The sequence below is a fragment of the Scyliorhinus canicula genome, chromosome 5 (genome assembly GCF_902713615.1).
Source record: "Scyliorhinus canicula chromosome 5, sScyCan1.1, whole genome shotgun sequence".
Lineage (NCBI taxonomy): Eukaryota > Metazoa > Chordata > Chondrichthyes > Carcharhiniformes > Scyliorhinidae > Scyliorhinus > Scyliorhinus canicula.
In genome coordinates, this window is record NC_052150.1 from 55964353 (window position 1) to 55982969 (window position 18617).

The 18617-nt window shown below is 44.7% G+C and overlaps 1 protein-coding gene across 10 annotated transcripts in view; it reads left to right on the top strand.

The window, feature by feature from the left end:
• The window catches only part of hivep1 (HIVEP zinc finger 1), a 294854-nt gene that overhangs the window by 199635 nt on the left and 76602 nt on the right, over positions 1–18617 (top strand). For all 10 annotated transcript variants that reach the window (XM_038797106.1, XM_038797105.1, XM_038797111.1 and 7 more), the window contains one exon: positions 16291–16421. In XM_038797106.1, coding sequence (XP_038653034.1) covers positions 16291–16421 — 131 coding nt within the window. The remainder of the gene's footprint in view (positions 1–16290; positions 16422–18617) is intronic.

Genomic DNA, 18617 nt, shown 5'->3' on the forward strand with positions numbered 1-18617 from the left:
AAGAAGTATAAATGAGTGGCTTTTTGGATATTTATCGTTTATCCCTTTATTATTTTAAAACTCTGCATTTATATTGTGCCTTTTATGACCTTGACAGGAAACCCAACCTTCCTAAAAATCCTGGCCCTGGTTTAAGTTAATAGCCATGATGTGGAGATGCTGGCGTTGGACTGGAGTGGGCACAGTAAGAAATCTTACAATACCAGGTTAAAGTTCAACAGGTTTATTTTGAATCACTAGCTTTCGGAGCGCAGCTCCTTCCTCAGGTGAGGATTCACCTGAGGAAGGAGCTGCGTTCCGAAAGCTAGTGATTCGAAACTAACCTGTTGGACTTTAACCTGGTATTGCAAGACTTCTTACTAAGTTAATAGCGGCACAGTAATTTGCACTGCTGTCACCCCACACCAGGGTTCTGAGTTTGATTCTGGCCTTGGGTGACTGAGTGAAGTTGGCACGTTCTCCCCGTGTTTGCATGGTTTCCTCCGGGTGCTCCGGTTTCCTCCCACAGTCCAAAGATGTGCCAGCTAGGTGGATTGGCCATGCTAAAAACCTGCCCCTCAGTGTCCAGGAATGTGCAGGTAAGGTGGTGTAACGGGGTTAGGGCAGGAGAATAGGCCTAGATAGGGTGCTCTTGCTGCAGACTCAACTCGCCAAATGGTCTCCACCTGTTGGGATTCTATTATTAATAATGTAAGAAGACAAGAAGCATTCTAGAGTACAGATACAAAATTGGAGAAAGGCCAATTTCAATAGAGTGAGAACAGATCTATCCCAGGTAAATTGGAATCAAAGATTGGCAGCGAAACTGTAATGGAATAATGTGTTGTCTTCACAGAGGACATGGTTTGAGTCGATCAAAGTACATTCCCATGTGGGTGAAAGGACAAGCATCAGATCTACAGCTGTTAATTCAAAGATCAAAAGGGATGAGGAAAAAGAAGTATGGAAAGTGTCTAATAGCTAACATAAAGGCAAATCCAGAAGTTATCTTTTGGCATGCAAGTAGTAAAAAGGTTAGAAAGAGGAGGGGTGAGGCCAATTAGAGACCTAAAGCTGGATCTACAAATTTAAGATAGAGGTATTGAATGATTATTTTGCATCTCTCCTTGGTAAGGAAGAAGACACTGCCAAAGTCATTGTGAAAGAGGAGATAATTAAGACAGTGGAGGGCTAAAAATTGATGAGTTATTATAAAAGTTGGCTGTACTTAAAAAGCTAATACGTCACCAGGAGCCAATGGGATGTGCCTGAGGATGCTGAAGGCAGTAAGAGTGGAAATTGAAGAGGTACTGGCCATAACCTTCCAGTCCTCCTTCACTATGGGGGTGGAGCCAGGTGACTGGGCCACTAATAACTTGTCATAAAAGTTGAAGCTGATAGAATAAAAAGGACATCGACAGCATGGAGTTAAGAATGGCAGAGTGATGGGAAAGAGAGTAGTGCTAAACAGAGCTTGGGATGGAATATGGTGGGGTTCCCCAGGGGATGGTACTGGGATTGGTACTTTTCTATATCTATCTTAACCTAGACTTGGATGTAGAGGACACAATTTCAGAATTTGGAGATGACTCAAAACTTGCAAGCCTTGAGCTTTGAGGAAGATAGTCATAGTCATAGAGGTTTACAGCATGGACACAGGCCCTTCGGCCCAACTTGTCCATGCCGCCCAGTTTTTACCACTAAGCTAGTCCCACTTGCCCGCATTTGACCTCTGACTCTATCTTATCCATACAACTGTCCAAATATTTTTTAAAAGACAAAATTGTACCCGCCTCTACTACTGCCTCTGGCAGCTCGTTCCAGACACTCAACACCTGGTCAACTTCATAACGGCATAGACAGTCTGGTGGAATGGGTGGACACATGACAGGTAACATTTAATCAAAGAAGTGTGATAATATATATTTTGGAGAGGAAGAATAATGAAACGGTACAATGTAAGACACTTGTGGGGGGGAGGGGGGAGGTGGGGGGGGGGGAGGGGGTAGGTGGGGGGGGGGGGGGGGGTATACATGCACAAATCAGTGAAGGTGACAGGGCAGGCTGAGAAAGTGTTTGAAAGCTGCAAGGGATCCTGGACTTTATAAGTAGAGGTATGGTGTGCAAAAACAAAGAAATTATGATAACCTTAGGAAACATTGATTTGGCCACAAAGCAATGGGCCAACAGCTCATTTGCCAACGTAACAAGAAGGGGAACAATGGGCACCCTTGGCTCGTTTCCCTATAACTGAAAATATCCCAAGCTCAACTTGTGCGAACACTAGCCTTAGGTGCCTTCTATAATAACTAAACCAACAACACAAATTTAGGCCCTATCCCAAACCGGTCCAGCACTGTGAGAAAATATCCCCTATCAAAGGCCTTCTCAGCATCCAATGCCATAATGAGTTCCTGTTCCCTCCCGCCGCCAGGGACATACCCCATTCAAAGGTCGCTTCACATTGAACGACAAGCACCTACCCTTCACAAACCCAGTCTAGTCTTCCCCAGTAACCTGCAGAAGACACCGTCCAACCTCAGCGCTAACACTGTAACCAAAATCTTAGCATCGACATTTAATAATAGTATAGCTCACATTCCACCGGGTCCTTATCCTTTAGCCAAAGCGAGATGGGCTCTTGCATCATCGTCTCCAGGAAATACCCCGAGCCACCAAGTCCTCAATCATCACCACCAGCAGCGAAACCAATCAATCAGCAACTTTTTTATAAACTCTATCAGAAACCCATCGGCCCTGGCGCTTTAGCCATCTGCATTCATAGAACATAGAACGATACAGCGCAGTACAGGCCCTTCGGCCCTCGATGTTGCACCGATATGGAAAAAAAAACTAAAGGCCATCTAACCTACATTATGCCCTTATCATCCATATGCTTATCCAATAAACTTTTAAATGCCCTCAATGTTGGCGAGTTCACTACTGTTGCAGGTAGGGCATTCCAAGGCCTCACCATTCTTTGCGTAAAAAACCCACCTCTGACCTCTGTCCTATATCTATTACCCCTCAATTTAAGGCTATGTCCCCTCGTGCTAGCCACCTCCTTCTGTGGGAGAAGGCTCTCGCTGTCCACCCTATCTAACCCTCTGATCATTTTGTATGCCTCTATTAGGTCACCTCTTAACCTTCTCTCTAACGAAAACAACCTCAAGTCCATCAGCCTTTCCTCATAAGATTTTCCCTCCATACCAGGCAACATCCTGGTAAATCTCCTCTGCCCCTCATTCCAAAGCTTCCACGTCCTTCCTATAATGAGGCGACCAGAACTGTACGCAATACTCCAAATACGGCCGTACTAGAGTTTTGTACAACTGCAACATGACCTCATGGCTCCGGAACTCAATCCCTCTACCAATAAAGGCCATCACACCATAGGCCTTCTTCACAATAGAACATAGAACACTACAGCGCAGTACGGGCCCTTCGGCCCTCGATGTTGCGCTGACCTGTGAAACCATCTGAAGCCTATCTGACCTACACTATTCCATTTTCATCCATATGTCTATCCAGTGACCACTTAAATGCCCTTAAAGTTGGCGAGTCTACTACTGTTGCAGGCAGGGCGTTCCACACCCCTACTACTCTCTGAGTAAAGAAACTGCCTCTGATATCTGTCCTATATCTATCACCCCTCAATTTAAAGCTATGTCCCCTCGTGTTGGTCATCACCATCCGAGGAAAAAGACTCTCACTGTCCACCCTATCTAACCCTCTGACTATCTTATATGTCTCTATTAAGTCACCTCTCAGCCTTCTCCTCTTTAACGAAAACAACCTGGATGGCAACTTTCAGAGATCTATGTATATGGACACCGAGATCCCTCTGCTCATCCACACTACCAAGAATTTTACCATTAGCCAAATATTCCTCATTCCTGTTATTCTTTCCAAAGTGAATCACCTCACACTTCTCCACATTAAACTCCATTTGCCACCTCTCAGCCCAGCTCTGCAGCTTATCTATGTCCCTCTGTAACCTGCAACATCCTTCCGCACTGTCTACAACTCCACCGACTTTAGTGTCGTCTGCAAATTTACTCACCCATCCTTCTGCGCCCTCCTCTAGGTCATTTATAAAAATGACAAACAGCAACGGCCCCAGAACAGATCCTTGTGGTACGCCACTCGTAACTGAACTCCATTCTGAACATTTCCCATCAACCACCACTCTCTGTCTTCTTTCAATTAGCCAATTTCTGATCCATTCGCCCAAAGTGGTGAGGATTAGTGGGAAGCCAGAGGATTGGGAAGCCTTTAAAAGCGAGCAGAGGACAACTAAAAAAGCAATAAGGGGGGAGAAGATGAAGTGTGAGTGCAAGCTAGCTAGTAATATAAAGGAAGATGGGAAGAGTTTTTTTCAATATATAAAAGGTAAGAGAGGCAAAAATAGACATTGGACCACTGGAAAATGTGGCTGGAGAAGTGATAATAGGAAACAAAGAAATGGCAGACAAACTGAATAGGTACTTTGCATCAGTCTTCATGGTGGAAGACACCAGTGGGATACCAGAACTCCAGGAGAACCAGGGGGCAGAAGTGAGTGCAGTGACCATTACAAAGGAGAAGGTTCTGGGGCAACTGAAAGGTCTGAAGGTGGATAGGTCACCTGGACCGGATGGACTACATCCCAGAGTCCTAAAAGGGAGAGCTGAGGAAATTGTGGAGGCATTGGTGATGATCTTTCAGGAATCACTGAAGACAGGTAGGGTCCCAGAGGACTGGAAAGTGGCTAATGTAACACCACTGTTTAAGAAGGGAGGGAGGCAGAAGACGGGAAATTATAGGCCGTGTAGCCTGACTTCGGTCATTGGTAAGATTTTAGAGTCCATTATTAAAGATGAGATCGCGAGTGCTTGGAAGTGCGTGATAAAATAGGACCGAGTCAGCACAGCTTTGTCAAAGGGAGGTCGTGTCTGACAAATCTGTTAGAGTTCTTTGAGGAGGTAAGAAAGAAGATAGACAAAGGAGAACCAGTGGACGTGATTTATTTAGATTTCCAGAACTCCTTTGACAAGGTGTCGCATAGGAGACTTAAATAAGCTAAAAGCCAATGGTGTTAAGGAAAATATCCTGGCATGGATAGAGGATTGTCTGACTGGCAGAGAGTGGGGATAAAGGGTTCTTTTTCAGGATGGAAGCCAGTGACTAGTGGTGTGCCTCAGTGGTCTGTGCTGGGACCACAACTTTCCACAATATACATTAATGATCTGGAGGAAGGAACTGAAGACACAGTTGCTAAATTTGCAGATGATACAAAGATCTGTAGAGGGACAGCTAGTATTGAGGAAGCAAAGGGGCTGCAGAAGGATTTGGACAAGCTGGGAGAGTGGGCAATGAAATGGCAAATGAAATACAATGTGGAAAAGTGTGAGATTATGCACTTTGGAAGGAGGAATTTAGTCATAGACTCTTTTCTAAATGGGGAAATGCTTAGGAAATCAGAAGCACAAAGGGATTTGGGAGTCCTTGTTCACGATTCTCCTAAGGTTAAGGAGCAGGTTCAGTCAGCAGTTAGGAAGGCAAATGCAATGTAAGCATTCATGTCAAGAGGGCTAGAATACAAGACCAGGGATGTACTTCTGAGGCTGTATAAGGTTCTGGTCAGACCCCATTTGGAGTTTTGTGAGCAATTCTGGGACCCGTATCTAAGGAAGGATGTGCTGGCCTTGGAAAGGGTCCAGAGGAGGTTCACAAGAATGATCCCTGGAATGAACAGCTTGTAGTATGAGAAACGGTTAAGGACTCTGGGTCTGTACCCGTTGGAGTTTAGAAGGATGAAGGGGATCTTATTGAAACTTGCAGGGTACTGCGAGGCCTGGATAGAGTGGACGTGGAGAGGCTGTTTCCACTTGTAGGAAAACTAGAACCAGAGGACACCATCTCAGACTAAAGGCACAATCCTTGAAAACAGAGATGAGGAGGAATTTCTTCAGCCATAGGGTGGTGAATCTGTGGAACTCTTTGCCGCAGAAGGCTGTGGAGGCCAAATCACTGAGTGTCTTTAAGACAAAGACAGATAGGTTCTTGATTAAGGGAATCAGGTGTTATGGGGAGAAGGCAGGAGAGGTTCCTCTCCCAAACCTTGCACCTTCCACATAACCAATCAAATCAGGGGTGTCTCCCCTTCAAGTCAGCCATTTCCACCGCGAGGGCTCACTCCCTCCATCCACCATTCTCCTGCAACCAGAGCCCACCTAAGATGACCACGTGCCCCACTGCACAAATGGGACATCCCACTGCCAGTCACCGTCAGCCTTCCCAACAATCTCAGAAACTTTGACATACAGCTTTGTCAAAGAGTCATCGGACTCGAAAAGTTAGCTCTTTTCTCTCCCTACAGATGCTGCCAGACTTGCTGAGATTTTCCAGCATTTCCCCTAATCTCAAACTTCCTCTCAAACCAATATCCCTCTCCTCCATCCCCATCCCCCCACCATTCACGCCTTCTCGGCTCAACGAAACCTGTACAAACAGGTCCCACAAGCCGCAGCCCCTCCCCCACCTCGCTCCTGTTCACTAGCCAATCTCACTCAGCGAGAAAGGTCGCCCCCCCCGCCAGAGCCCCCCATACCCAAATAAACTATCCAAAACAAGCAATACCCTTTCAAAACCAAACCCCCCCCCGCCTTCCACCACCCAAAATAGTACAGCATCCCTCCACACTCCCCCCATCCAAACACTCCCTCCAAATCTCATCCCTTAATATAACAAAAAACAAAGGGAATTAACCCTCCAAGCAAACCTGCCACTATTTCAAGTATCACCAACTTTGTACAAAAAAAACAGAGGGGGAGAGCGGGAACAAGAACAAGGGAAACAAAAATAAAAGTATATACACAGTTGCTACTGCAACATCTCCATACAGACCCGGCCCAACCATCAACCAAGTTACATTCAAGCCCCTTCAATCTAGTCCAAGTCTTCAGCTTTGATAAATGCCTGCTCTTCCACTGCCATCTCAAAACAATGATCTTTAGCCTGGTCTGTAAAACCACACCAAACCGCGCACCACTCTTGTAGAGCGTTGCCATCACCCTGTTAAAGGCCGTCTGCCTCCTTGCCAAATCAACTGAACGTCTTGATGAATGCAGATACTGCTGTCTTCCCATCACATCTCTCGATTCTCCTTGGCTCACTTTAGAACCTGCTCCTTCGACAGATTGCTGTGGAAATATGCTATCACCACTCACGGTGGTTCATTCTCCCGTGGCTTTGCCCAAAGCTATTGGTGAGCCCGATCAAGCTCAATGGGGGGGAAACCCTGATCCTCCTTCCTCATCAACTTCCTAAACATCAATTCAAAATATTCAGTCAGCTTCGGACCCTCAACTCCCTCAGGCAGTCCCCCCCAATCCTATGGTTCTGCCGCCTCAACCTATTTTCCAGGTCAACGACCTTCAATCTCAGGCCCTTATTTCATTCTTCCACCCTCAGCAGCTCAGCATCTAACGAGGCCAACTAATCGCTGCGCTGTGACAGCATTTCCTCCACTCCCTTTGATACCTCACCATGCTGCTGCACTTATTTTCCACCACCTCCTTTATCACTACCACGGCCTCATCCATTAACCTCCTGAGGGTCTCCATCATTCCTCTCAAAATGCTTGCCGAAATGTTTATCAAATTCGACAGCCATTACCTCCACCAGCTTGTCCACCTTGATAGGTATGGCTCCACCCAAGGGCAGTACGGTAGCACAATGGTCAGCACAGTTGCTTTGCAGCTCCAGGGTCCCAGGTTCGATTCCTGGTTGGGCCACTGTCTGTGCGAAGTCTGCACGTTCTCCCCGTGTTTGCGTGGGTTTCCTCCCACAGTCCAAAGATGTGCAGGTTAGGTGGGTTGACTATGCTAAATTCCCCTTAGTGTCCAAAAAGGTAAATTGGGGTTAGGGGGATAGGGTGGAGGTGTGAGCTTGGGTAGGGTGCTCTTTCCAAGGGCCAGTGCAGACTCCATGGGCTGAATGGCTTCCTTCTGCACTGTAAATGCTATGATTCTATGAAACCTGCCTGCGCTATCTTAGACCTTAGACCTTCTCTGGTGCATTCTCCATAACGACACACGTACCAATCAGAGTCCACTTGCCGACCAATCAGCAACCTCATGCGGTATAAGTTATTGTTCTCTTTGAGATTTATTTTGCGAATCTGTCCAAATGAGTGCAATATGAAAAGCTTCAACAATGTGTCTCATTTTCAGCAATATTCCAGTTCTGTAGTATCAAGCAACTATTAAAATAAAAGTTATAGATGGTTTAGGATATATTTGAGAATTGGGCTGACAGATCACAGATTAAATTAAAGGTAATGAAAAGCAAAGTCCTTCACATGGGAACAATAAATCCAACAAGAGGTTATTAATTGATGACCTGAAATAATATGCATGGAAAATGGAAGAGATCTAGGGATTCTATTTAACAATAAGTTGAACTATTGGAAAAACACTCGCGAGGGATTGAGTAAAACAGTTCAGATGTTGAGATCTATTAAAAGACCAGAGTAGTGAGGAATCTTTACAAATGACTTTACAAATTATTGTTGGGAGCACATGTAATATGTTTTTTTAAGTAATCTTTATTGTCACAAGTAGGCTCACATTAACACCGCAATGAAGTTACTGTGAAAAACACCTAGTCGCCACATTTCGATGCCTGTTCGGGTACACGGACGGAGAATTAAAAATGTCCAAATTACCTAGCAGCATGTCTAGGAGGAAACCCACTCAGACTCGGGGAGAATGTGCAGACTCCGCACAGACAGTGACCCAAGCCAGGAATTGAACCTGGAACCCTGGCGCTGTGAAGCAACAGTGCTAACTACTGTGCAACCGTGCCACCCATAATGTTCTGGTTGCCAAGGTACACAAAAGATATTGCAGTTATTGAAAGAAGACAGCAACCAGCTTGATTGGGAGCTGGAGGTAATGAATTATGATGAGAAATTATGTAAATTGGGCATGTTCTCATTGAAAGAAATAGTGGATGTTTTTATGAATTTAAAGGAACTATATAATTGGACTGTAATGAATTATTTCAACGTGTCCAGAACAGCAGTGCCAGAGTACATGGTTCACACTTGGTGGGGAGTGGAAGGGGGAGGTTCAAAACTGATTTGCAGGAATATTGGGAGGAACCTTCCTAGGCAAAGGGAGGTGGATGTGTGTGCACATGGGAAGTTAAACCCCAAGTTACATGGGGTTGGGCTCCCACATGCTTCTGGTTCTACAGGGGTAGGATCGAAGGCTACCCAGGCAGTTGTTGGGTAGGTAATGAAGGTACTTAAGTAAATTAAGTACTGTTTTAACAAATTAAGTTCTGTTTTAATCCTCAATTCTGGATTTACCAGCCAGTGTGGATCATTCCCGATCTATCAACAATCTGTCAATGTCACCAAGATGATTGCACAGTGGAAAGAGCTTCTTCAGTGAAACTGGCCAGCTGGGAAGACTTTGATCAGTGAAACTGAGAGCTCCAACTATAGTTAGGTGAGCGACTGCTGTTTAAACCACTTCTTTCCTGAGAGAGTTCTATCACTGCTTGACGGGTGATTGCCAATTTCCTGCAAGGCTCTTCACCTGTCTCCCACTTCATTCACTAGCTGTGTTTCCCTGCTGCCTGCCTACAGCATGACATGGGAGCAGCTTCCGCAGCTACAACTTCCACCTCCGATGAAGGGAAAATGGAGAAGCAACATCAGCACCAACTGCATTCTCCTCAGCGATGTCTAGCTGGAAAGAGGCTAAACACACAACAGAGGAATTACACGTAGACCATCAGCTCTCACAGGGGTGCTGACCCCTGTGAGATTGCTGCTGACATGTGCAACCTCCTGGAAGAAGATCACTTTTCCAGTGGAGCAGGTAGACATGTGATTCCAATGGCCAGTAAGGTTCTTATAATGGGTAGGTCACCTCCCATCTTTCCCACCCAAGTCTCTCCCTCTCACCAAGTTATGTGCTCTCCTAATAGGGGAGAAAGCAGAACGGTCTGTGTGTGTGTTCATAATTCCTCGTTTGGAGAGGGGGAAAGAACAACATTTGTAGAGAGTGATTGAGGCATAAGTGCAAGGAGCAATAAGATGTGGTTGTGTGTGTGTTTGGTACTCAGGTGGTAATGTAAGGAATCAATAGTTGACGAAACCTCTCATCGAAAGTCAATGTCATCTAGCTTCTGATGTGATCTAGGAGAAATGTGTGTGAAATTAAATGGAAAATTAGATGCATAAGGAGTGCTGACTTGGACACAAAGTATAAATTCATTTTTCAGTTGAGATATTTAATTGAAGATACCCTGTATGTGGAGAGCTATTTTACAAAAGGAAGTTGTAACAATATAGAATATATCACAGCATGTGAAACAAAAGTCTCCCACTTCTTGAATTCTTTCAGCTGCATAATAAGGGCACAGCCATTTTTTGCTTCATGGAATCTCCTAAATTCCATCATTTTGTAATTGTTAATGAAAATAGGAGTGGCTGCTGTGGCAATGGAATTGCAACCATTTACTCAGTCACCCAACCAATTACACACCCATGTCACAAGGTTACCTCAATTCTCGAGCTCTAATTTTTGTTCATAATCTTTAGTGTAGAACTTTTATCAAACAATTTCTGGAAGTCTATATAGACACTACTCTGCATTTTATGAGTGACCTCCTCAGAAATTTAACCAGATGAGCTAAGTGCAAGTGACTTCACAAATCTATGTTGATAATCTTATCTTATACTTGTTTAAATGCTCAGTCACTACACTCCTAATAGATTGCAATAACTTCCCACAGCTGTTGTTAACCCAACAGGTCTGTAGTTCTCTGATTTGTCCCTTCCTCCTGTGTTAAACAATGCAGTGACAATTTTCCTAAAAACATAGAACAAAATTTAAAGAACTTTGGAAAATTATGACTAAAGTATCTGCAATTTCACACTTTTTTTATATGTAGGTGTAAATGTTGCCGCAGTCCTAGAGGACTACAGGCAGCTCTCCCCTTTGAGAGATGACTGGTGGTGATTTTAACCTGAAGGTCACCACACCTCAGGCAATGGACAAGGTTGAAAAGGCAGGGTCTTCATGAATAAACACAGCCAGTACGGGAATTGAACCTGTGCTGTTGGCGAAGCTCTGCGTCACGAACTAGCTGTCCACGAGTACACAACCATCGTCACAGACTTCGTCAGTAAGTGTGTCGAGGACTGTGTACAAAAGAAGACAATACTGGTGTTCCCCAATCGGACACCCTGGCTCAGCCAAAGAGTTCACTTCCTGCTGAAGTTCTGGACAAAGGCGTTCAAGTCTGAGGATCCTGACCTATATACGAAATCTAGCTTTGACGTATGGAAAGCGATCAGGGACGCCAAAAGACAATACCGCATCAAACTAGAGTCCCAGGCCAACGTCACAAACCCACAACGTCTATGGCAGCGCTTACACGAGATCACAGGCTACAACGCAACGCCAGGCAGAATAGCTAAGGCTCGAGCAACCGTCCCCGATGAACCGAACAAGTTTTATGTCTGCTTTGAACAGTCAGCCAATACATCAGTGCCACCCGCCCCAACAGTCCTGGACACACCCATACCCACTATGAGACACACCGCCTCAGGTAAGAGCTACCTTTTGAAAATGAACCCGCGGAAAGTGACAGGCCCCAACGGAGTCCCTGGGCGAGCACTCAGAGCCTGCGCAGACAAGCTGGCGAGTGGATTCGCAGACATCTTCAACACCTCACTCCTCTGCTCCAAGATCCGCACCTCCCAAGGACGTATCCACAACCGCCGCGACAGATGCTACTGGAAGAACTACTGGACGCAAGCATACTAGACAACGGAAACTGTAGTGACATGTATGACCGACTGATAGAAAGGGCCGACTCCGTACTGGACGCGACAAGAAAGAAATGGGAGGATGACCTGGGGATTGAGATAGGGTGTGGACTCTGGAGCGAAGCACTGCATAGGGTCAACTCCACCTCCACGTGCGCAAGGCTCAGCCTGACGCAGCTAAAAGTGGTACATAGAGCCCACTTAACAAGAACCCGTATGAGTAGGTTCTTCCCGGAGATGGAGGATAGATGTGAACGGTGCCAAGTAGGCCCGGCCAACCACGCCCACATGTTCTGGTCTTGCCACAGACTTCTGGAGTACTGGACAGCCGCCTTCGAGGCTATGTCCAAAGTGGTGGGGGTGAGGTTGGAGCCATGCCCGAAAGTGGCGGTCTTCGGGGTCTCGGACCAGCCAGATCTATTCCTGGGGAGGAGGGCGGACGCCCTTGCCTTTGCCTCCCTGATCGCCCGCCGTAGAATTCTGTTTGGCTGGCGGTCAGCAGCACCAACCAGAGCTGCAGACTGGCTGTCCGACCTCTCGGAATCTCTCCAAATGGAGAAAATCAAATTTGCCATCCGAGGGTCAGACGACGGCTTCCACAGAACGTGGGAGGAGCCATTCACGTGATTGTTCCGGGACCTGTTTGTGGCCAACGAGCAAGAGGAAGAATAGCCAGGTAGCCAAAAATCAGGGCAAAGTAGTCAAGAATCAGGGGAAAGTAGCCAAGGCATGAAAGGGAGAGATGGTGGGGGGCGGGGGGGGGGGGGGGCAGCTAAACCTGAGGAAAGAAAGGTGAACCACAGGGGGAGGGGGGGACAAGAGAGGAGAACCAGCTAGGTGGGGGGGGGGGGGGGGGGCAGGGAAATGGGAGCCGGAAGGAAGGCACAGGATACCAAAACGTGCATGACATCTCCAGGAGCAGGGAACGAGGAAAATAAAGACAGGGGATGGGAGGAGCAGCAGAAGCGGAGGCAAGCGCGAGACACCAGCGAGATCCGTCCGAGAGAAGCAGGCGATAACAACATGAAACACAGCCAAGTATCGCACACTGTAATTATCTCCCCGGCACCAAATGTATATTTGCCTCCCCAATCTCCCCCCCCCCCCCCCCCTGCAAACTGTCGCCTACTTACGTGGTGTAAATAATATTTGCCAGGTGTACAGAGCTGCCTCTGTCGGGCTGGTGCACAATACCCTACCAGTTATTCTATTTCATGTTTTATTGTATTTTTTTTTACTATGTATTATTTTCTTCTGTTTGGTATGTTGGGGTGTGCCCTTCTCTTCTATATATATATATATATATATATATATATACATATATATATATATATATATATATATATATATATATATATATATATATATATATATGTATGTGTGTGTGTGTGTGTTATATATATATATATATATATATATATATATGTTTCATATCTTATGTACATAATGGTAATTATACCTTGTTCAAAAACCCAATAAAAAAACATTTATAAAAAAAAAGATCCCCCACCTCCTTCAAGAAGACCACCATAATACCAGTACCCAAGAAGAACAAGGTAGCCTGCCTCAACAACTACCGACCGGTGGCCCTGACGTCTGTTATCATGAAATGCTTCGAGCGGCTAGTCATGAGACGGATCACTGCCAGCCTCCCAGATCCCAGTGTTGATATATTGCAGTTCGCCTATCCCCACAACCGGTCCACAGCAGATGATATCTTCCTGGCTCTACAATCAACACTCGAACACCTTGACAACAAGGACACCTACGTGAGACTGCTGGTCATAGACTGCAGCTCCACCTTCAACACCATTATCCCGACAAAACTTTGAACCAAACTTTATAATCTTGGACTTGACTCCTCCCTCTATAGTTGGAACCTTGACTTCCTCACCAACAGACTGCAATCTGTCAGGATAGGCGACAGCACCTCCTCAACACCGGGGCCCCGTAAGTATGTGTGCTCAGTCCTCTAATGTACTCCCTATACACACACGACTGTGTGGCAAGATTTAACTCCAACTCAATCTATAAGTTTGCAGGTGATACGACTGTGGTGGGTCGTATCTCAAACAACGACAAATCAGACGACAGAGAGGAGATAAATAACTTGGTTGCATGGTGTACCGAAAACAACCTCTCTTGAAATGCCAGAAAGACCAAGGAACTGATCATCGACTTCAGGAAGCATAACACGACACACACTCCCGTCTGCATCAATGGCCCCGAAGTGGAGATGGTCGATAGCTTTAAGTTCCTGGGGGTCACCATCACCAACAGACTGTCCTGGTCCACTTACGTTGATGCAACAGTCAAGAAAGCCCAACAACAACAGCACCAACACCAGATCTTGTATTGTCCTCTGTATTGGACATAACTAATGTAATTGTTTCTCCGGCATTCAAATGTATATGTACCTCCCCACACGCACACACAAACAGTTGCCTACTTATGTATTAAAAATAATATTGCTAACTGTACAGAGTTGCTGTTGTTGAGCTATTGAACAATATCCTACCAGTTTTTCTGGGGTTTTTTTCTTTTCTACATACATATATATTATATATATTTTTCTTTATTCTGTGTACATAACTGTAAATAGACTTTGTTCAAAAACCCAATAAAAAAACATTAAAAAAAAGAAAGCCCAACATTGTCTCTACTTCCTACAGAAGCTAAAGAAATTCAGCATGTCAGCATCTACTTTCTCAAACTTCTGCAGATATGCGATAGAGAGCATCCTGTCCGGCTGCATCACAGCCTGGTATGGCAAATGCGCGGCCCAAGATCGCAAGAAACTCAGCCCAACGCATCACACAAGCTTGTCACCCTCGCATTGATTCTGTCTACACCTCCAGCTGCCTCAGGAAGGCAGACAGCATTATCAGAGACCCTTCCCACCCAGGCTTTTCCCTCTCCCAGACCCTTCCATCAGGCAGAAGTCTGAAGCCCTGCATATCCAGATATAGGAACAGCTTCTTCACCACAGCTACCAGTCTCCTCACCGACTCTCCCTCGGACAGATCTGTTCCCTGTAAGAACATTATTCACGACGCCCTATGCTGCTCTTGCTCATGTATGTGCTTGTTTGGCCCCTTGTTCCGTACTGTACTGTAATCGTTTACCGTTTGTCAATGTACTCTGTCGATTATATTTTTTGTCTACTCTGTACCTACTGTGTACGTTCCCTTGGCCGCAGAAAAATACTTTTCACTGTACTTCGGTGTCAATAAATCAAATCAATTAATCATCCAACCAACTGAGCAAACCCACTGACCTCTAGGTTTTTTAATAAGGTAGAAACCATAATGGCCTTGAGATTTGTCAACCCATTATTTTCTCTCTTGCCATTTAAAAAAATCTTAAATTCCTCCCCTCAACTTACCCCTTGTACCATTTGACAACACAACCTGGAAATGTCTCCTCAACAGCTGGCATTACCCGAGCCTGCTAGAAGCCACATGTGATGAAAGTTTGCTCTTTGATTTCAAGTATTTTTCCTCTCTTCATCCACTATGAAAATTGAAACAAAGTGATAGTTTAACAAGTCTGCCATTTGCTTCCTGTCCAATATACTTTCTTCTGCCATCTGTTTTTAAGGAGCCCATATTTTTCCATACCACTCCCTCAATATAGTAACAAAAACTATCACTTACATACTCACTTTGCGCCTCTTATTTTTCCTTGTGTAACTTGTTATAGCTCTCCAAGTTTGCTTGATCACTTTTCCTTACGTTTGTGTCACGCTTTTGATTTAGCTTAATACTGTACTTGCCTTATTATTCAAGGACAAGTGCAGCTTTTTCATCTCTGGGGTATGTACTGTTGTATATTGTATCAAATACTTGAATACTTCCTTCCGTTCGTCCCATAGTTTGTGCCGTGACAGCTCATTAACAGTTTATTGTGATTAATTGTTTTTCATCTCTCAAGGTTTGCCGTATTTAACTAAAAGCTTTGTTTCCACCTCTTGTTTTTTCCTCTCAAACCTATATCAAATTCGTATTTAAGATCCTGAGAGGCCTTGACAGGGTGGATGTGGAGAGGATGTTTCCCCTTGTGGGAGAATCGAGAACAAGGGATTACTAAGAGGTCACCCATTTAAGACCGAGATGAGGAAATTATTTTCTCTGAGGGTAGCAAGCCTTTGGAACTCCCTTCCTCAAAAGGCAGTGGAAGCAGAGTCTTTGAATGTTTTGAAGGCAGATGTAAACAACTCTCGATAAAACAAGGGGGTGAAAGGTCATTGGAGTAAGTGGGAATGTGGAGTTGAGATTGCAATCAGATCAGCCATGATCTCATTGAATGGTGAAGCAGGCTCGTGTGGCCTACTCCTGCCCCTAATACATATGTTTGTAAAATGCAATCACATTTTGGTCGTCATTCAATATCAAGTTCCGCAATATTATTGTTCCTATATGTAAAATGTATTTCTCCTGTGATTGTTGCTAAATAAGTTAATTGTTTGTTTTGGACAGGTACTGAGCAGTCAAATACCTGCAATCAGTGATCAGAACAGTAAGGATAAGAATGCAAATCAAGAAGCTAGTGATCCTGACAAAGAGCATGCTGCAATTGAACCAAGGCGAATCAGGATCTTCGATGGGGGGCAAGTTTATTTTTAATTTAAAAAATATTACTACAGCAGAGTGATAACGTCATTCCTGCAAATTGTGTTTGTTTCGATCTTATTGATTGTGACATTTCCAGCGAGTAACACATACTCTGGTCAGAGCACTGATCCTCAATTCTTTGGGCTCCCTGGTGAAATGGCCCTGAACCACCAGAAGCTGAACCCACCGCAGAAAACTGCCACTGAAATATTAGTCCATTTACAGGGAGCATGAGAATGATTGGTGAGAAAAATGGAAAAATTTGCCCTTGTATCGTTTGAGATTGGATTCCAACCCAGTGTAAACAGAGCATTATCTGTCAACACGAGTCGAGTATATTTAAATTATGCCTTAACTGGTGTTTAATTGCAGTAATTAATGTCATTGTGCACTGATGTTCTAACTGGGTGTGGTTTATATAAACTTGTTGCTTGTATAGCCTGGTTGCACAATGTGTTGCATTTATGCGACATGGGATTTACGGGTGTTGTGTTTTAGAGCAGAAATGGGGTTGCCAACTCTTTGTACTCCTGAAGGTTTAATCATGGAACATTTGATTGCGTGACATTTAATCATATGGAGTAAGGAGAGTGACTGAGTTCGAAAGGGAAAGGCAACAAACATTGAAAGTAAGACTGGAAGCTAATGTTTTCAAGCAGTTCAGGACAAAAGTACTAATGTTGGTAATAAATACCAGCAACCGACCCCCACCCTCGAGCAAATCGCCAAAACTAAAACTTAGATAAGGCCAAAGTTCCATGGGTATGTTAAGTTGTGCTTCCAACAGAGTAGAGTAGAATCATTCATTTATTTCATTCATATGTGTGCTGCCTGAAGTCAGGTCCTTGGCTCGTTGTCAGTTGATGCTTGGTCTGGAGCTGTTTTCTTGACTATTTTGTCAGTGGTAGTTTGCCATCGTTTTCCACTCTCCGGGGACCTGCCTCCTTGCCTGACCTATGTTTACCTCTGCCTGAGCTCTTCCTGTTGGTATTATTCTGAACTTCATGCTATCCATCTAACTAACCGGCCGCCAAGATAGCATAAGAATAACTGCAAATATCCCTTTAGAAACATAGAAACGCAAAAAGTAGGAGCAGGAGTCGGCCATTCGGCCCTTCAAGCCTGCTCCGGCATTCTTTATGAATATCACGGTCATCAAACTCAGTAACCTGTTCGTACTTTCCACCCATATGCTTTGTTCCATTTAGCCCCAAGAGCCAAATCTAACACCTTCTTGAAAACAGTGTTTTGACCTCGTGTTTTTTGTGGTAGCAAATTTCACAGGTTCTGGATGAAGACATTTCCCCTCATCTCAGTCCCAAATGGTTTACTCCATATCCTTAGACTGTGATCCTTGGCTCTGGACTTTCCTACCAATAGGAATATCCTTCCTGCATTTGCTCTGTCTAGTCCTGTTAGAAGTTTATAGGTTTTGGTGAATCAGCCCCTAATTCTTCTGAACTCCAGCGTATATTATCCTAACCGACTTAATCTCTCCTGATACGTCAGTCCCACCATTCCAGGAATCAGTCTGGTAAACCTTCACTGCACTCTCTCTATAGCAAGATGAGGAGGCCAAAGCTGCACAAAATATTCCAGGTGTGGTCTCTCTAAGGCCTTGTATAACTGCAGCAAGACATCCATGCTCCTGTACTCTAATCCGCTTGCTATGAAGGCCAATGTACCATTTGCCTTCTTTGCCTCCTGCTGCACCTGCTGGCTTACTTGCAGCGACTGATATACAAGGACATCCAGATGCACATTCCCCTCTCTCAATCTATAGCCATTCAGATAATCTGTCTTCCTGTATTTGCTACCAAAATGGATAACCCTACATTTATCCACAATATATTGCAACAGCCATACATTTGCCCACTCACTCAACTTGTCCAAATCACACTGAAGCATCTCTACATCCTTCTCATAGCTCACCCTCCCATTCAGCTTTGTGTTATCTGCAAATTTGGAGATATTACATTTAGTCTCCTCATCAAAATCATTTATTTATATATTAGATTATACATTTATATATATATTTATATGTTGTGAATAGCTGGGGTCCTAGCACGGATCCTTGTGGTACCCCACTAGTCACTGCCTACCACTTGGAAAAGACCTGTTTATTCCTACACTTTGTTCCCTGTCTGCCAACCAGTTTTCGATCCATCTCAATACACTATCCCCAATCCCAG